General features: G+C 39.2%; 1 protein-coding gene across 2 annotated transcripts in view; it reads right to left on the bottom strand.

Moving 5' to 3' along the window:
* Positions 1-216: 216 nt before the first annotated feature.
* Positions 217-21,074, bottom strand: part of LOC310827718 (neurabin-1-like) — a 38,589-nt gene continuing 17,731 nt past the window's right edge. Inside the window, exons 8-19 of one of the 2 annotated variants that reach the window (XM_083704090.1) lie at positions 19,520-19,573; positions 17,646-17,875; positions 16,480-16,576; positions 16,220-16,391; positions 13,867-14,018; positions 13,159-13,483; positions 12,699-12,780; positions 11,250-11,321; positions 10,605-10,800; positions 6,820-6,936; positions 3,914-4,102; positions 217-1,490 (exon numbers count right to left, since the gene is read on the bottom strand). In XM_083704090.1, the coding sequence (XP_083560216.1) occupies positions 1,323-1,490; positions 3,914-4,102; positions 6,820-6,936; positions 10,605-10,800; positions 11,250-11,321; positions 12,699-12,780; positions 13,159-13,483; positions 13,867-14,018; positions 16,220-16,391; positions 16,480-16,576; positions 17,646-17,875; positions 19,520-19,573 (1,854 nt within the window). In that variant the 3' untranslated portion in view covers positions 217-1,322. The remainder of the gene's footprint in view (positions 1,491-3,913; positions 4,103-6,819; positions 6,937-10,604; positions 10,801-11,249; positions 11,322-12,698; positions 12,781-13,158; positions 13,484-13,866; positions 14,019-16,219; positions 16,392-16,479; positions 16,577-17,645; positions 17,876-19,519; positions 19,574-21,074) is intronic. The other variant, XM_083704091.1, reaches the window with a different exon arrangement.

Genomic DNA, 21,074 nt, shown 5'->3' with positions numbered 1-21,074 from the left:
CTTGGTTTCTTGAATCCAAGATAATAGTACTGGGCCATTAAAATCTTAAAACTTTTATTTTGAAAATGCTCAAAATGTGCATTTCATTTACTGTAGTCTTAATTTACAATTGGCAGTTTTCAATGTTTTCTTACAAAATAATCATTTCATTAGATGGGAGCATGTTACTAATTCATGCACATGTAAGTCATAATAGTAAGAATTTCAAAATACAAGTTCTTTTTTGAATGAAATTTATTTCATTTCTCAAAAGTGCCACTCCAATGTAGTGTATTTTTTCCTACAACAGATTATGTGTTACCCAACAGCACATGGCAATTGTGTTTGACACTATTCTGGAAAACGAATGCAACTCATGAACAGGAAGACATCTCGTAGTCTACAGTGTAATTATACACACTGCAGAAACCCAGTGCTTCAATTCATACCTCCCCCGGCTATTCCCATTCTGGTATTAGGAAGACCAATAGCATTGAAAGTTTAGTTAAAAATATATTTTTGGTCCTCAGTATCTTGACTAGGAAAGTGTAATGCATGTATTACAATTTGATCTTACATGGATTATAAAACCCCATAGTCCATACAAAAGTGTATAAAATTGATCAATAAACTTTGAAATCCTGTTTCAACATACTCAGCTTAGAAACTTAGTGTTATCTTATTTTAGAAAATAAGAAAGCCAAGATGCAAGTCATGAATTATATTACTACAATACATTTTGAATTTAAAATGAACTCTGGAAAATACAGGATTTTAAACACATCATTAAGTCAAAATACGATTAAATTAATTTTCTATTATTTTTAAACTTAATTTTTCCTCTATACAACACTAGTGGCAACAAACTTCTCTTCAACAGAACATAATGACCTGATACTGCCTCTCTATACCAGATACCACCCAACATTATACTGCAATTTATGTTCACATCCTATTCATCAAAACTGTATATACTTCTGATAGACACTTCAGGGACCTAGAGTAAGTAATACATATATACACATTACTTAATGCAAAGTTAATTTACTGTTCATTAGTACAAGTTAACAATCTAAATTTAAAAAATGGAAAATATTTCATTTGATGAATCATATAAACAGGGAAGGACTGTAGAAATGGGAGATTAAAAAACCTATATTGTAAAAGCTATCACTTCCCACCTCCCCCATTCATAATTATACAGTAATATACAATTGTGACACTTCTTCAAGCTGAAGGGAGTCTGATAAAAATAAAGATATTGAAACATTACCTTGGCATAGTTCCACTAGCCCTTGTGACTACACCAGATTAAGTAGTTGCATAGGATATTTTAAAGAATTTTAGCAGCTTGATTCTACGGTGGCCACCACTCTGCCAGTTCTCCGGACTTCTTTCTCTTTCTTTTGAAACTTCTCTTTCTGTTTCTCCAGCTTCTCTTGTGCTTTCTTAATATCTTTAATTTTCTTCTTTATTGTTGATCGGTCATTTTGACTGGATACTCCCAGGGCCTTTCATAGAAAAAAAACACATTTTATTATATTCTACAAAGTAGAAATATTTGCAGCATAAACAATGCGCATTGTTGCATGAGTTTTGGGTTGTTGTTGTTTTTTCCTTTAAAAAAAAGAAACATTTTCAGCAGTACTCACAACCATTAATTATCATGACAATGAAAACAACATCCAAACTAAATATTTTTGCAAACGACAAAATACAGCAAATCTAATGAAGGAATACAAATGATTTAAACAAGCTGAAGAAAGATGTCGTAGTCAGAACAAAAAGCATCTTAGCGCAGACAAGAATGGTTTGCAAGTAGTACAAACCTGGGACAGCTTAATGTGAAATACTTAAATTTCCTTGACTCCTAAATACATAGTTGGAAGAACCAACCTTAAGGGGCGAATCCATACATTTCCCTCATATTCACTAACAGTCATAAAATGAGTATACCCATGATCATGCGAGTAAAGATTAGTGTGAACTGGACTTTTCAACAACAATTCATGGGGCTTCAAAAGATGAAGGGAATGCTTCAATAGCCAAGAAAATTGCTACCAGTAGTTATCTGTATCCAGGCCAGTTCATACTAAAGTTTACCTACTCAGGCATGGTGCAGAGGCCATTTGCATTCACAGTGCTGAGGTACTGGTAGTAAGAGGACAAGTTGCTAGCAGCTACCTTAAAACCTATTAATTTTGCTGGGCTTCAGAGCAGCTTCTTTGGACTGGCACAACTCTCTTCAAAAATAACCTTATGGTAAAAAGGTAAAGGTAAAGGACCCCTGACAGTTAAGTCCAGTTGCGAACAACTTGGGTAGTTGCAGTGCTCATCTCGCTTTACTGGCCGAGGGAGCCAGCGTTTGTCTGCAGATGGTTTTTCCGGGTCATGTGGCCAGCATGAGTAAGCCGCTTCTGGCGAAACCAGAGCAGTGCATGGAAACGCCGTTTACCTTCCCGCCAGAGCAGTACCTATTTATCTACTTGCACTTAGACGTGCTTTTGAACTGCTAGGTTGGCAGGAACTGAGACAAAACAATGGGAGCTCACCCCGTCGCAGGGATTCGAACAGCCGACCTTCGGATCGGCAAGCCCAAGGCTCAGTGGTTTACACCACGGCACCACCCGCGTCCCTCAACCTTATGGTAGCACCCTATAAAAAAGAACCCCTGGACGGTTAAGTCCAGTCAAAGGTGACTATGGGGTGCAACGCTCATGTTGCTTTTCAGGCTGAGGGAGCTGGTGTTTGTCCATAGACAGCTTTCCAGGTCATGTGGCCAGCAGGACTAAACCACTTCTGGTGCATGGAGGACCATGACAAGTGCCAGAGCACACACATAAACACTATTTGCCTTCCTGCGGCAGTGGTACCTATTTATCTACTTGCACTGGTATGTTTTTGGAACTGCTAGGTTGGCAGAACCTGGGACAAAGCAATGGGAACTCACTCCATCGCATGGATTCAAACTACTGACCTTCCGACCAGCAAGCCCAAGAAACTCGGTGGTTTGGACCACAACACCACCCGGGTCCCAATAGAGTAGAACTCTATAGTTAGGGTCTAAAGAAATACAATGTTTCAAATACTCAAATAGGGTTACATTACTTTATGGGACTTCTGTGAGGTCCCTAGGCCAAACAGATGTGCTACCATAGCATATAAGAAGCTAGTAACATTCTGTTAGCATGGTGCAATATAGTTTTTTATCAGCAGATGGCAACATCTGATAAGCCCAGAAAACCTTTTTGACTACTTTTTAACATGCTAACATTTCATACAATCAAAGCTTAATGCATTAACTTAGGATACGTTAAAAATGTGTGTCCAAATTCAACAACAAAAACACCCATTAAAATGAATCTATTTTATGTAACAAGGAATTGAAGGAAGGAAGCCAACCCCTAAATTATCAACACATAACATAACACTATACTGTACTTATAAGTATATTAGGGACGTGGTATTAAGGACTTAATTAGGGACGTGGGTGGTGCTGTGGCCTAAACCACTAAGCCTCTTGGGCGTGCCGATCAGAAGGTTGGCGGTTCGAATTCCCGTGATGGGGTGAGCTCCCGTTGCTCGGTCCCAGCTCCTGCAGTTCCCAGCAACCTAGCAGTTCGAAAGCACGTCAAAGTGCAAGTAGATAAATAGGTACCGCTCCAGTGAGAAGGTAAACGGTGTTTCCGTGCGCTGCTCTGGTTTTGCCAGAAGCAGCTTAGTCATGCTGGCCACATGACCCGGAAAAACTGTCTGTGGACAAATGCCAGCTCCCTCGACCTGTAAAGTGAGATGAGCACCGCAACCCCAGAGTCGTCTGCAACTGGACTTAACCGTCGGGGGTCCTTTACCTTTTTGTACTTATATTGTTAAGTGTTCAGATTTTCAGTGCATAGTTTTGGCTTGGCATAAGACAGCAGGTATACAAGCTTACCTTCAACTTGTCACTGTCAAGCAGCATTAACTGCTGTCCATCTATACACTTGGCTGTGAATTCCGCAATGTACTGCTCCATATTCATTCCCATTAGCCAATGGCACACCTGTTGCGTTGTCCATTCAGAAATGGGCCGACTGTGCCACTGGTTTTGTTTCCCTGTAGTTGATGGTTCATCATCGGAAGTCTAACAAAGCAAATCAGCTTTTACTTAGGTACATAGTAATTTAACTTACTGCTTTTAAAAATAAAAAATACTGCATTTCTGAGATATATATATAAAATATAAACATTCAAGACTTTGAATTGTTGAGTGCATAGCTGGTCTCCCCTCCAATATTTCAGTTTGTTTTATTATTTAATTCCCATAGTGCAAAGTGCCTGAACACATATATCAATGCACAGTAATTTAAAGATCGCTCATTGTAAATACCTTTATGAACAGTGGACTCGCTGAACCAAGTGTAAATGTCCAGGTTCATGAGATATAGGATTTTCAGACCTTGCTCGATAACTTATAGGTATTCTCAAATTCACTCGTTTTATGGTATCACTGACCGAATGTCCAAAAGAGAGTTTTAAATTATTGTAAAGGATCATACAGTTTCTGGTCTTCTAGGTGCAGCCCTCACTTAGTCATGTTAATTTATTTCAATGGGTCTACTCTAAGTAAAACTTGCTGGCATACCACTCTATGTTTGTGCCACATAAAGTCCACCTATATTATACTGTTTCCATACATACATCACAAATGCCCTTGAAATGAAAACATTAACTTGTGTTACTGAAAGGCCAAAGCAAATGAACTGCTGGTGAAAGTCTACATCAGAGTGAACACTACATGCTAGAGAGAAGGGAACAAAACACTATTTTTATCTGTTGGGTAGGTCTCTCTTGCTGAATTCATTTTATGGAGATAGTGAGTCAGTTTTTACAACTTATCACTTAAAATACCACCTCAGTCTAGATGTGTCACTAGCGGAAAAATACAAAACTATTATGTTTTACTGTATATTCATTTTGTACACGAGTGCCACAGTTTCTTTGGTTCCCCAACTTTTATTAGGAGTCTGTAGCTAAGGGGACAAAGGACATACTTCTGACCTACCAAGGCTAGAAACAAAAACTATTTTTCAATTTTTCTAAAGCTATCATACAGTCTTTGGTTGAAGAGGAAATCTTTCTTTCTTACTCAAGACAAATACTAAAAACTCTTTATTTTATCCTGTGCCAAAAATAAAAGGATCACAATACTTAAAGACTAACCATGCTGATTATGCATCTTCATTGAACTTTAAAAAAAATGAAGTACTGATAATACAATTTTTTTGTTAAAATTCAGCAATGGCATTTGCACCACTAACTCAAGGTTGCTTTCTATATGCTTGTAAAAATGTAGTATGTGATCCCTACTTTTTATTGTACTTGCAGCTCATTTTTTTATTGGTTTACTGCTTATTTCTTTAGATGGTAAGCTCTAGATCAAACTATGAATGCATATGGGGGCAAACAGGGTTCTTACAAGTTTCCATCATAGAACCTTACAGTGCTGAAGAGGCAAGGCACTTTTTCAGTTAAATTTGAGAAATTTAACTGGAAAGGGAACTACTCTTTGCTACAGCATGCAAACTTCACAGAGCCTCCCCACCTAGACTCTTCAGCATTTCTTTTACTTTCAATGTAGATGCAAGGACCACCTAAAAGCAGCAGGGATCACGAATGCAAGAGCCACTTGTTGTTCAAATTTAAAAGCAAAATAACTTTCCAAGTTATAATATAAAAACAAGGAATTAGCAAGTGATGTCCGTGAACACCGAATACTTCTTCCGAGCCTGTTTCACAATGCCAGCCTTGTCAGCTACTCTTGTAAAGACATATTTTTAAAAATACGAATAAACTACTCCTTTTGTGACATTAAAATGTTTAGCACGAGCAAATATCTAATATTTACTCAAAAACATTAACTTGTGTTACTGAAAGGACGCTATCTCCATCCTTCCTTGTAGAGATATGCAAGTTCCATTTCTAGAAATCAAGTAAAGGTCAGTCTCTGAAAGTCCCAATTGATGCAGAGAGAGAAAATGAAGAATGAAATCTGGCCCTACTGTGCTGAGAGTGCAAAATCCTCAAGACAACTGGAAGAGAGTCGCAAGGAACAGTATCCATCTAAACTGAATTACGCAGAATAATTTGAAAGAGAAGTGAAAGGTCAACATAGTGTATAGACACAAAACTGTTCAAGGAAAAGCTATTCATAAGAGTAGAGTACCTATAGGACTAAATGCCCAGATGCTACATGAGGAGCTGTGAAACTCCATACTGAAGGCTGAACTTAGCTGGCACCACAAAACCTTCCTCACTGAAGTCTGCAAGGTTTTGAAAGATCCAATTTAGGAAATTCCAAAAATGTTTGGCTTTCTAATGATCTAAAAATATTTCAAAAGTAACGCAGCAAGAATTAAGCTCTACAGCCAAAAGACTGAAATGAGGAAGACAATGTGTATTCTGTTAGAAGTACTAATGCATGCCATTCACACAAACAGCAGAAGCATAGAAAGCAAACTGCATTGGCTGATGGTACTATTAATCAATTAGCTGTCTTATAATGTTAGGAATGTAATTAAAGTTGTTTTTTTTCTTGCAATGCAAGAGCAGAGCAGATGCACATTCAGTCCTGGTTTGGCTTCAGTCACATGCAAAGTAGCTCAGTGTGATAAAATATCAAACCCAAAACTGATAACAAGCAAAATACTTTTTATCTCCTAGGTACATTTTTCAATGTGGGCTTATAAAAATATTAAGGTGCAATGATGATAACCTACTCTTTTCATTAGAGACAAACTTAAATTGCATAATATAGTCTGAACTGTGATATCAACAATACACAGACACACTGAAACTCACCTCGTTTGAAGAGAAGGTTAAAGTGTGTGAACGCCCTGAAAGATTTGGTTCTGTCACTAACCCTGACAGATCACAACTTGGCTTGCTATCGTATGAATCATCTATGACAATTCTACTCTGCAAACAAGTGAAAATAATGTGTTGTTAACTTCCCCCTTGGAACAATAAATCACAAGGAGGCACAGTGTCTTATTTTTAAAAAAGTAAAAATAACTAATCATTTATTTCCAGTAACTCTGAACTAAGCTTATCTACATTCATCATGACTCTCTCCCAATTCACAATACACACATATTGGGCTCATCATCTGATCTACAGAAATATTCAGAGAGTTCTGGTAGCTATTTTCAACACATAGGGTTAGTCAGGAATGAATAGGGTTAGTCATAAATTCATTCCCTTAATGGGGGCTAGGGAGGGATTACACTTTGACCTTAGTTTTCTGATTATCAGAATCTGGAACCAAGACCTGCACCATGGGCAGCTCCTGGTCTTGAGGAGCACAAACGACTCTGCTTCCAAATCTTCCATCCCTCCTTTCAAGTTGCAGGCATAGTAAGAAAAACAGGAAGCAGTATGGCTTCCTGCCATGGTAACTTTTCTTTTTGCTACCGTCCTTGCACCACCTGCCCCATTTAGAGCAAGCAGGCCCTACATCAGCACCCACAATGGTCAAGCAGATGCTGAGGGTCGTCCCCCCCCCCAGGACTGACACTTGCCTGCTGCACCCTTGCTGATTCCCCCTCCCCTAAAGCAGGCTTCGTTAATCTGCCACCCTCTCAGATACTCGCCGCCCTGAATCCCAATTTGGGAGAAAGGCAGGATATAAATGCATTAAGTAATAGTATTCAACAGCCCAACAGGCATTGGCTGAGTCCTGTTCCTGTCTCATATGGGAGGGGATAATAGCCAGTCCAAAATAACACAGGCTGAGGGGTGGCTGGAATGAAGCACCAAAATCAACAGTAACATCCTGCCAGCTGTCTGTTACACATATGTATGGTTATGGTTATGGGATTTCATGGAGGCAAAGATGGAACAAGAAAATTGGAGGACCGGGTATTTTAGTAGTAATTATGCCCCTTAGAGAGCAATCCTAAATTCCCAGATAGGGGGACCACTGGATCCTGAAGATCTACTGGAGGCCAATGGTGATAGGAAAAGAATAGGGCCACACTGTGATGGATCAAGGAGGCCTTGGATTCAAAACCATCCCACTCCCAACAAGCCCACAAGAAGTGAGAAAAACTATGCCCGCCCAGAGGCGTAGCATGGGTGCAATGGCCCCGGATGCAATTTTGAGAGGGGGCCCAAAAAGGCGCCCCCACAGCTCCTTCATCGGAGCCTGGCTCTGCGCCAGAAGGAACTGAGCCTTGGCTGTAGCGTTTGTGCCTGTTACAGTTCTGTCCCCTGGGGTTAGGCCTGACCTGGGGAGGAGAGCAGGTGAGTGGGCGGCAGCGCTGCTGCCCACCCTCCTTGGCTGCGGCATACCTCGTGCCTGGTGGCAACAGCTCTGCCACCGGGTCACTTCTGACGCGGCAGTGGAGAGCAGCACTGCTCGGCTGCGGCAAGGCATGCCTGGCCACAGTGGGTCTGTCACCGGGTCAGGTCTGACCTACCGGCAGAGAGGAGAGGCAGCGGTAAAGCTGCTGTCCACCCTCCTAGGCGGCAAGGCGCCTTGCGCCAGGCTGCAGTAGCTCCGCCTCAGCCACTGGGTCAGGCTTGACCCGGTGGCAGACAGCAGGGAGATAGAGGGCGGCAAAGCTGCCTCCCACTCTCCTCAGCCAATTCTTGGCCATAGCAGCTCTGCTGCCAGGTTGGGCCTGACCCAGCAGCGGAAAGCAGGAAGAGAATAGGCAGGAGCTCCCCACCTCTCTCCAACCTTGTACTCTGGCACACTGGAGGGTGCCCTCCGCCCTCCTTGGGGGCATGTTCTGCAACCTGCCACAGGTAGCGCAGGCATACGCTCCACTGCTGTGCCTGCCCTATAGCTGGTGTAGTTAGTTTCCTTCATTCAAAGGCACAAAAATATAAGGGTAACAAAGTCCAACAAAATAGAAGGCAGGAGAAGATTTCCTGGGGAACAAAGGGCTCGCATGAATTGAGGTGTGTCTGTTACCTTATTTTAGTAGTGCATATGAAACAAGCTATGGAAGGAGGAAGTAATTGTGGGCACAAAGCCTTTATAGCTTCCTATATTTTAATGCTTCTTCAAACTTTAACCTTCATTAGATCAGGGAAATGCAATCCTTCCTACCTGGCCCTATTTCTTTAGAAACATGCATTTCCCACACTGAGAACCACAGCACAACAAACCTGACTTTAATAAAACTGAATGTATCACTGGTGTTTATCATAGGTACCATGTGGTGACAATTCTTACATAGCTTTTGAGGTCTGCAATAACAGGCAAGACTTATCTATGCAAACAGAAAACAATGAACCACTCTCTCATAACAGTACAAAAAGATATAGACTCAAGCACAGAAAGGTGCTTTTTAAGCCATATACATTCAAGTGTAGATAAGCACTACTGTGCTCACTGCAGTTGCAAGTTATCAACCCTGGGTTGAACTGAAAAGCCTAGAGATACAGAATCAGAAAGTTCTAAAGACAGACCTACAACTGTAGCATGACAACTCTGGACAAAGACACCATGCATTTTGTTTTAAATGACTGGCAGTACAACCCTATACATCAGGAATGGGGAACGTCAGACAGAGGACCTAAATTCAGCACCTGCAGGCCTCTCTCTATGCAGCCCTGGGGCCACACCCACCATCAGCATAAGACACCCAGAAGGTTCCTCACGAGGGAATGTGGCCATAGAAATGAATAACGTTCCCCACCTCTGGTCAGAAGTAAGCATGATGAGTTCAACAGAACTTACTCCCAGGTAAGTGTGCATAAGATTGCAACCTGAGTCACTTCCCTGCATGGGAAGAACTAAAGTCACAATCACACTGTCTCACCTATCTGACAACTCACAAGCTGATGTGAGTAAACCGTTCAACCATTGAATCTATGTGGACACAATCAGGCATAAAAACACTTAAGGTATTTTATGTTGGTTAAACTTCTGCTGGCATAGATTGTACACACTTCCGAGGTTTAGAAATCTTTTCCAAGACCAAAACATACAAAATGAGATGCTGATGGCTTGAAATGCACATGTAGATTAATTTAACAAACTGAAACAAATATGGAGTCCACAAAACGAAAGAAAACTATGGGAAGAGTAGCACATTTGTTTTGTCGAAGTTATTACCATATAGAAAGGATCAAGCATGCAACAACATGCACATTTAATGGGTGGCAAGGACAAAGTAGAAAAAAGCATCATGTGACTGCAGACAGCCTTGCCATAACCATTGTCTTTTAACGTGCAGATTTTCTATTTTCATCTGTGTACAGTAAAGCCTTTAGTTTTTTCAGAAAGCAACATGATGATGAACTCTCTAACAAGGGAATTTCCACTACACCATTTCCTCCAGTGGAAGGCTCCTTTGGTTCAAAATTCTTTCTGTGAACAGAATAAGCCCTTATGTTCATGAGAGGGCATGCTTGGATCGCAATCCATTGTTTTTAATAGGCTAGCCTTATCGTAATTGGGAAAGCTGGAGAAAATAATTCAGCACTATCACTAGTCATATATAACATATTATTTCCTAAGGTGAACAACTTGCACATGTTTCGTTTTTACGATACTTGTCACAGCATTTAACTCCTGAGCAACATTAATCAAATCTAAATGTGCAAAGTATATACAAATAAACACCATTTACCTTGTTTCTGTTCTTCTCCTGGCTCGGTTCCAATGCAACATCATGCCCACCCTGAGAAAAGCTCAGGGTACTACTAGAACTATGCTCTTTATGGCTGTCTCCAAACCAGGAGAAAGGCATACAAGTTGGGATAGGGGAATCTGAATCTGACGCAGATAAGTTGTTGACAGAGTCCTCCAGCAATTCTCGAGAGCCCCTGAAAGAATGTAATTTTTCATGTATGAGCTTTGACAATCTATTGTACATATAATCGATACAATGTGAAATAGATATGACATAAGAGTCATATTTTCATCATCAGTACACAACAACACATTATACACCACACAGTTTAAAGCAATTTAATGTTATTCAGACTAGTAGGTCTAAATTACTATGTATAAAATATTTCAGAAGTAGCTTTCCTGCTATGTTATCTTTTTGCAAACTGGGCACTAGTATGTTACCAGCTATGAAACACTTTAAAAGTAAATCTGATTGCCTTTGAATACTTTCCCTTTTCAAAAAGACTGAAACTAAGGTTCAACATTCTAACAATGCACGCAATATAAAATTGAGAATGATGTATATCCATTCAGATGACTGTTTAAATTGCACAATTCATTGGAATGCATAGTTAAGAACAGAAAATGCTTTTCTAAGTACCGGCTGTCTAGCGAACTCCTTGCATTTTCTTTTTCTTGCTTCTTCCCTTTACCACCAGATTTTCTTAGGCCCCTGAAATTAAAGAAATTAGTTTAATAAAACGCACAAATTAGCTAAGTCAGATCTGTCCCAATATATCTGTGGCATACTGCAAAATAAATCAATAGGTTTCACACAATTGTCAATTCACACTAGTCAAGTATAGTAATGGGAAGTGGGGTAAATGAGAGAACAAGTAGATCAATCCCCAATTGACCACAAGCAATCAAATTAAACTGAAATGACCCACTATCTTTGAACCAGCCCAATTGTCAATTATAAATAGAAATATGGTTCACATTTCAAATGTATTTCACAGTGCAATCAATTATAACAAATATTTGTTATTTCGTGCATGCACACGAAAGCTCATACCAAGAACTAACTTAGTTGGTCTTTAAGGTGCTACTGGAAGGAATTTTTTTTTTTTGTTTTAACAAATATTTTGTAATATTCCATTATGAGAATATACACTGAAGGAAAAAAGAAGCAACCCATCATCATATAACCTAGGAAATATAACTCAAGACGCATAGGTGCATCCTTAGCTGTTGATATATATGGTCTCTCCCCCAAAACAAGAATTGTCTTGAACACCCACAACTTTACATCCCATCCCATCTGTGCCTTCTTTGCTCTGTGCTACAATGGTGGCTGCTGTTATGTGCCAGAGTTCATGTCTTGGGTTTCGAAGGAGAGGGATACAAAGGAATGATTTCCAGACTTCTCCAGAGTGAAGTTGTCACTACACATGAATCATTATTTCAGTTTTGAGCTATGGACATACACTGTAATTTTACCCTCAACTCTGACAGAGGGGAACCTGAGCATCCTTCTCTAAAGATGCACAAAGTTAAACAACAATAAAAGCATTCCACTTTAAAAGTAACTTGCTGGTCTCATACAGAACCAACTGCAATTTAGCTAGATTTATTATCTCAAATTTTAAACATAAAAGCCCTACCATAAAAGATATAACCTTTATATTTTGTCATAATGCAACAGAACAACGTTCTTTATTTATCTGAATGTGTATGGTCTGATCCTAAAGGTGCCTATCCCAAATTAAATTTATTTCTTATTAAAGTGTGTTTAAGATTGCAGACTGAGGCAAAGCCATTCCCAAAGATCAGTCACTCAAGCACTGAAGGACCCTTAGGGCATGAAGCAAATTATTAAAGCTTTGAGATGCCAGAGGAACAAGGAAGTTTGAAGCGCGGTTATTTCCACTTACGTGTATTCTTCAAACCAGTGTCATTTTCAATTTTGATACAATCACGCACACAATTATTCCCAGCTGCCAGTTATGCAGATTAGCATCAAATTAGTTTTTGACACATGATAAAACTGCAGTTCAGTTACAGGAACTTTTAACAAACATTCTATCATTTAAAAACATGCACGTCGTACCCAAAATCTGGGAAACGCCTTTTGGACTTGCCCGCAGAGGCACCTTCACTTGATTCAGTCTTTTCTTCACTTCGCTTGTCATCTGTGTAAAATAAAATAATGACATAAGAAGTCTAACACTGATATACTTCCTAACTTAAAAGAAAGCAAAGCCTCTTCTATAGATAAGCACAACAGAAACTGTATTGTGCTGACAAACATTTTACAATATATTGTTCTCTTTGCTTTTGCAAGGTAACATCAAATGACTGAAGCATACAGATTGTGCAATTTCTTACATTTAAATAGAAGATTAAATATTATATTAAATTTACAGTGTTGCTTACATTAGAGACATAATGTACAAGAATGGGTAAACAGTAATTGTTTAACTTTTAATAGCAGGAGGCAAGAACCACACTGTGTGTATCGACAGTTTTTCAGGACTTAAAATTTTTAAACGCAAGGAATTTTAAATTACCTTTGTTCACTCTTCCTTTGCCTTTTGAGTCTCTATGCTTGACATTTCTGCTGCATCCTGAAGGAGAATTTGGAGTTGTATCATCATTGGAAGCTGGCCGAGTTGCTTCAGGACTATTTTCTGTGTTTGGTTTATATACTGGAGAAGAGTGCAAGGAAGTTGATGGACTTGATTCTAATAAACTGTCAGTGCTTTCAGCATGCTCATGCTTCTCATCTCTTTGATCTACATCACTCTGCTGATGTGATGAAATGATCTTCTCTGTCACTTCTGAAGATCTGCTCTGGATTATTTCCTCTGTATTATCATCATTATCATCCACATCCTAAAAATGTATTAAGAAATAAAAGTTTTTAAATTTAAAGTTTTAATAATTGCCTAAGTCCAAGGTACCAAATGCTTATGTACTTCAAGTAATCATACAACCATTACTTTTTTATTTAATATATTATTTGTATTAAACTACATGCCTCATACTTGGCTATGTTAGGGGTGGAGTTTTCAGATAAATTTGTTGTGGTGGCAGCAGGAAAAGAGATTTACTGAAATATGCAGCAAAAACCCAGCTCATAGCAGGACATCTTATTAAGAGCGGAAAGGTGGTACAGCGGAGTGTTGGGTAAATGATAAAATTACATCTCATCAGTGAGTGCATTTAAACAAAGTTAAATTATATCTGGAGGGGAATCAATAAAGTGAATACTGTACCAGCAAGTTTATTTCCTTCTGTCCAGCCCCGAGAGATGCTTTCAGCTTTGACCGAGAAGGTGGCTGACGTTTCACTTTCAAGGCAAGCTGGGCTTTTGCTTTATGTGCACTGGTGTCTAACCTTGGTGTGTCCACAACAAAAGTATCAAAATCTGTAAACAAAACAAAAACAAAACAAAAGTTACCTTAAAAATGATATTCCAGCAACAGAACCTCTGTCTCCCCATTCCCTCCCTAACAAAATTAGTCAGTGCTTTTTTATAAGCTTGCATTCAATGTCTTAAGTAATCTGACTCTCTATAAATTGAATGGAAACACAGAATTCAGACTCCAAAGCTTGCACACCCTTTTCAGTAGTGCAGCCCTTTTATAAGTTGTTTGTTAAGTTCTTTGTTAGTACACAGTCAGGACCATACCTGAGTTTTACAACAGAAGGCATACCTTGCTGAATTAGCAAACAGATGGCAATTCAAAGTGGATCGTATTAAAGTACATATTGAAGAACTTAAAAATTTTGCTTGTACTGTACACCTTTTACAGGTTGTTTAACAATTGTCTAACAGTTGTCTAATACTACATCCCTACTTATTTATTACTTCACTGAGGATACAAAATATATGTGTTCTTCTCATGTATGCAACTTCTGTGCATACCATGAGTAAGGATATCAGGAGATCTTTATTACAGGATGTTGGGAGATGCATATCCCAGTGGTCCTATCACTTAACTCCAGTTAAGGATCTGCCCTGGTCAGATTTAGATTGACTTTTAAGATGACCACTGCACTTTCTGTTGGAGCAGCTACAAGCAAGTTTTCCCCTTAGAAAGAGGAAACATATTTCATTTTTTTAAAAAGACATATTCCTTAGAAGGGACTCTTTCAGTTAGGAACCCTGAAGACAACTAGACTCAGCAATACAGTTGTGGTGAACCTTTTGATGCCAGCAGGCTAAATTGTTACCTCCCCCAAACCCTGTGGGCCATTTCACAGCAATCATCTGAAGTCACCATTCTGTCAGGTGAAATGTTTTCCTATGCCCATGTGATTTAAAATCAACATTGCAGGCAAAGGCTTAGGGGGCACACAGACACTAAGAGTCAGTTGATCTGTTGTGCCTGCAAGCAGTTTCCTGTGCCCAATGGTCTGGAATCGGTGTTAGAAACTGAGAAATGAAAGCTAGGAGCTAAATGGCTCCTTAAACCTAGGTTATGGGTGCAACAATGGAATGTCTAGGCCAGGGATCGGCAAACTAAGGCCCGGGGGCCGGATGCAGCCCAACGGGCTCGTTAATCTGGCCCATGAACCTTTCAGACCCTGCTGCAAGTCAGCCCCCGTACTAAACCAGCGCAGAGCAGAGACCTCGCCACATGGGGACTGACTTCCGCGACACTGGCACGGCTTTGGATTGGCTGCAGGAAGCTCCTGCAGCCAATCCGAAGCCGTGGACGCCTCTGGGCAATGCCCCTTCCTTCCCGCTGAGATGGCTGTGTATGGCCAAGAGCTGAGCGGGAGGAAAAGGCAATGGCAGGGAGGCTGTCTTCGCCGCCCAGGCCAGCGGCCTGGGCTCTGTGCCCCACGGACCCCTAGCCAAGGCAGAGGACAATGACGACACTGCCGAAGACAAGGCGGTGTCGGCAGCTGCGGTGTGAGTGGCGGCGGTGGAATGCTTTCGGGAGAGGGTTGTCCGGCCCACCACAAGGTCGAGGGACAGTGGACCAGCTCCCTCCTGAAAGTTTGCTGACCCCTGGTCTAGGTGCACTTTTTTAATAGCAAGAATACAAAGCTGAAAAGGAATGAACTGCAGCTAAAATATTATGCTCATTTTTCACATGGTGTAGTCCTTCCCCTCCCCACCCACCCTAATATTCTTAAGAGGGTATCTTCTCCAGTCTTCATAGAGTAGCTGAAAGTGGGGAGGCAGAAAAAGGTCCTCCTTTCCTTCAACTCCGCAGTTTTAATCTGAAATCTTTGGTGCAGTACTGTGCCCAGAGCTCAGGAACTACTCGTGCTAATGAAATTCCCTGTCGCAAAATGCGCCTAGAACAATGGGAGTTTCGAACACAGGCTGGAATCAAACAATACAGGGAAAGTATCCAAGGTTTTCAGGGTTAGAGGTTCCCACTGATGCAGTAAACGTGCAGTAAAGGTTTTAAGCCCTGAAATAGCCCTATTTATGTACAAAGGGAATCAGTATTATTCCTGCTTCATCAGACTGAAGCTTCACCTAGGGACTAACAGTTCTACTTACTAGCAAGATTGACATCTTCCACTGTAAAATTCATAGCAACAACATATAGCACATATTTAAGAAATCAAAGAAATAAATGCTGCTGAATTTCTACTTTTACTTACCAGAAAAATCCAATTTCTCTATTGAAGACTCAAATTCCTGAACATCATCTTTTACTTCAAGGTTTTCGGGAAGTTGTTCAGGACTTGGAGTTGTAGTTTCTAATAAACTGCTATTTCCAAACATAAATGGGAGTCTCTCATATATTTTTAATTTATCTTCAAGCTCTGAAATCTGAAAACGTTACAATGCAATTTACAAATCAATAAAGCAGTTTTTAACATATTTAAAGCCAGTAATTACTAAGTCATCTTTGCCTAACCTTCTCCTGCAATATTTTCAGCTGATTTACATGCTCCTGGTCTCTCTCTCCAATAATTTTTGTATGATCCTCTTCCTTTTTCATGAGTTCTACTTCTCTGGAAGGGGAAAGAAACAGTCACATTATGCAATTTAGAAGGAGCTAGTTGAGCTAGTTATCATGTTGAGCTAGTTATCAACGTGTATTGAAAAACTAAAAATAACTACCAGTATATTGTTAAGTCTTCTACTTTTACAATCTCATCTCTTACACAGTATTATTCTGGTTGTTATATACAACTAGTGAACACCAACATCTCCATGAAATTGCACAGCTTCTTGTCCTCTTTCTTTCTGCTTGTTCTTTGTTCTCCCACTCACTCCCCTCCTGCCCCACATCTACTCTTTCTACTGCCACTGTCCTCTCCCGCTTATCAAGATGGCCTGTTCTTACCAGCAAAATACATTTCCAAGTAATCTCATTGTTTTTTATTAACCTAACCAGTTCCATTTTTCCTTAAGACCAAAACCCATTCCACTTTGTAAGCAGCCTGATGGACTTAATTTTTTGCATGCCTCTGAATGCACATACAGGAGACCCTGTTGCAGGATTTGACTAACCAGTCTAAGGAGAAAATGTGTTGTGGTTTTCTATTCTACTCCCACCTGCCACCCTGTTTTAAATGTTAATTCTGTTGCTTAGCAGATGTTCCATGTGACCTCCTGGTTCCTTTAAAAGTTCTTTATTTGTTTTTACTTAAAATTTACCTTTAGAGTTACACACTCTGAATCCTAGCCAATTTACCTCTCTGCTGTGTTTATTAGAGAACTGAGGTGCCTCAAAAAGTCTCTCAAAGCCCCTCCAAGATAATAGCAAAGGATACACTATCAAAGTATTGCGACTTTGTTTTTAAATATTCTGTAGAAACTACATGGAGTATCTGTCAGATGATGAGATAGATGTTGTAAAGGATGCATTTTCCCATTGTGGCATCAACTTAGATAACTTCCCTCTATTTATGCTTTCCATGTTTCAGAGTGTTTTCAGTACCGAAAGCAAACTCTCTTAGATTTTTCTGCATCATCCAAAGTAAACCACTGACATTATGCATAACTTATAGTACAAGCAAGAAATGACAAGGAATGTCCTGTATGAGATTAACTGAAAGAAAATGACAATGAACTCACTTTTGCTGATACTCTTTGAGTAATTTCTTGGCCTTGTTGTATTTTTTCTCCAGGGCATCATATTGTTCCTGAGTTTCTTTAAGATGTTCATTTACTGTTTTGCATAAACTTTGCGCTTCTAACCAATAGGTCTCCAACTTCTTTATTTTTTCTTTGTTCTCACTTAAAGTTTCCTGGAGCTGGGATTTAGTTAACTCCCATTCAATCTTTTCAGCTTCTGATGCTTTTAACTTTAAAAAACAATTCATCAGTATTAGGTATTAACTATGTAACTCTTCACAATCATTTATGAGTCTTTAAAAAGAATAAGTCAGTTCTAATGCAGCAACATAGCTGTCAAGGTTTCCCTTTTTTAAGGGAAATTCCCTTATTCCAAATAGGATTCCTCGCAACAAAAGGGAAAAGTTGACAGCTATGTGCAGCAATGAAAATAAAACAACAACAGCAACAAAAAGCTACTGACTTGCATATCACTGAAACAGCTAATATTGCTGTAGATTCATAGAAGTCCTTCTGGACAAAATCTCTTCAGGATTATTCATTTTACAACATATTCTCATTTTATTTTTTATTTCTGGCCACATCCCAAATAAATGAGGAACCTAACTTCTAAGATTCAGACTGCTCCTGTCAGTATGGAAGACAAATATGCTATCCCACCTTCAGAAACAAACTCATTCCTAAAGGCCTACATCATCAGACAGCTTATTGTTAGCAATATTTTGAGAGTTTCATACAAGTCATTGAAGCTGCAGTATACATTTACATTCAATCCGTATCTGCATTGGAATTTGGGGGCTTTTTTTGGTTGAAGGGTGGAATTAAAAGGCTTTAAATAAATGAAATTGGCAGTGGCGTTGTCAGATCCAAGGCTTGAGTAACATTTACGAGTTTCATAGGTGCTTTTGCAGAGGTTCTTGTTTTCTCCCTGCCATGTAAGCAGTTGTCCCAGTGCAGCGTGAGATTTACTTTTCATACTGTAGTTTAGATAGAAGGAAAGAGAGTAGCCACAGCTGGAACTGGTCTGTGACCGTAATAATAAATTTCATTCATTCAGTAGCCATAGTTCATTCTGTGCGACAAGTCATTGCCACTCTGCTACTAAAATGCTAATGTAAGAATAACATTGACAGATCAAAGACTCCTATGTTGTTGAAATTTACATAGAATGAATTTACTTTCCCTGTCAGATATTTTCCCAACACAGTTCTGCAGTGATTGAAAAATCCACACCTGGTACAGTTTTTTATGCTAACATTCAATTTATTTGTGTGTGTGTGTGCGCACGTGCGTGCGTGCACTTTCCTTATCAACAAATGTTGCAATTCTCCATCTTAATAAAACTTTCAGCATATAGACAACATACAATACCAACATTTTTACAGTGCACCTGGTAGAATTTTCCCTTCTGTAGCAGGAGGTAAGAAATCAGACTGCACCATGTAATTCTCAAGCCTGGCACTATAGATGATGAAGGGAAATGAGGTTGTTCTCTTTACAAAATGAGAATAGGCAGCAGACAAAGGTGTGTTGGAAATAAAAACTGGTGTGCACAGAGCAAGAGCTAATGCAATCTTCCTCCAATACAGTTGCCATTTCTACCTGGATAGTTCTGAGCTTGCTTTTGTTTCCAAAACATTATTACATGGAATAATTTAATAAACACATCATATTTATATTTAAAACAAAAATACCAAGAGAAAGGGGGAAAATATACAAGGCCCAACATCCTTCATCAATCATCATAAATAATTTATTTAAATAATGAGCTTACTTGCTTTTGATTAAAGTTTGGTTTCACCATAGCTGTCCTCAGCATATCCACATACAAGCCAAAACAATTTTCATATTATCATTCTATATTAAAAATGTACCTTTTCCTTAAGTTGGTTAACTTCAGCTGTCGTAACTGCATGCTTCAACTGTAGCTACAAAAGGATAATAAAAAAAAAACTTGTCAGAGGAGAAAACAATGCGTATAATGAAAGGCTGTTGTTTTTGTAAGATCATTAAGTCCTTAAACACAGTAATTCTATACTGCAGTTTCTACTGCTATGTTCAGAGTATCTCTAAACATAAGGATCTATGAAGCAACTGAGATCTATTTATCTGCAACGTAATATTTATGTTGATCACACTGTGCTTATTGGATGAGTTTGCTGGTGTATGTACGGTATTCCTATTTGTGAATCAACCACTCATTTCCAACTATAGCTGGTTCAGGAATGTAATGCTAACATATACTTTTTACCAAATATCTAACATAAAATATGAAAGCAAATAAAAATGTCTCAAGTCAAAGCTTTCTGGAAAAAAGAACTGAAATTAAATATTTTTAAAGATTAGTGGTCAAGTTTCATTGTTCACTGACAGAATTCTAAGAAGGAAAACATTTCAGGCTGGTTATCCTTTGCAAGATAGCAATAAAAGAAGGGATCCACTACTAACTTATGAGACTCTCACGGTTGCAGCATGACCAAAGGAGCATAATTCAAATGAGAACAACCAAGTCCCCCGCTCACACATGTGGAGACTGAAAGATTATACTTTTGGTCTTGAATAGTTTTGTGTTTTTTAAAAAGCATCTCTGGAGAAGTGTATTCTGAAGGCTTGATATTACACATGCCAATGCAAAAACAAGTTTTGGTTTTTATATCAGAGTTAGTAAGGTCTATCTGATAAAGACTCAGATCTAAATATCCACTGAAGAAGCTCAACGTAAAAGTTTTGAGGCCACTGAACACATCACCCACAGAACTCAGAGTAACTGTGAAAGCAGACTTCAGTACTGCTCTTCCAGTGCAGATGAGGAAAAACTTCAACCAAACAGGGAAGCTCCTGGATGTAAACAGAAGCACCAATATGGATCTAAGAGACTCTTCGGATTTCAACCTATGTTTATTATTACTTGCTCAGTTGATATCACCCTATGTTTTCACCTATCTGCAGTTTATCCATGTTGCCTTAAATTTAAGTGAGCTGCCTTGAGCCTCGCTTCTGCGGAAAAGGTGTGAAATAAAGGCAAGCAAGCAGGCAGTGGAATGGATATAGTTCTGTAATCGATAAAATATATTGCCAAAATATTGCTAACAAATATTGATAAATTTCTGCTAACTTGCTCTTTTTCCATGAAATCTACCATTGGAGAAGTTATTTGCTAATAAATTATTCTTTTCATAAAGGAACAGCAGAAGATTTAAGGAGAAAAATATCCTTAAATCTAGAATTACAGTGTAGATGCTATAACCAGACCTTGGTTAAGTAAAACTGAATTAACGTGTCAGCTCCTGGAGAGTTGATTGCAGTCATTTTGCTACTCCCAGTCCTCTTTGCAACCATGCCACACTAAGCTAAATTGCCTGAACTAGGACTCATGGTTAAGGTTTGCTCTTTGTTACAGGCTCATGGTTAGGGAGGAGGGAGCTTAAC

This window comes from Podarcis gaigeae (assembly GCF_964106915.1).
Source record: "Podarcis gaigeae genome assembly, chromosome: 1".
NCBI lineage: Eukaryota > Metazoa > Chordata > Lepidosauria > Squamata > Lacertidae > Podarcis > Podarcis gaigeae.
Note: the sequence above shows the minus strand (reverse complement) of the source record. Positions and strands in the feature narration are given on the sequence as shown.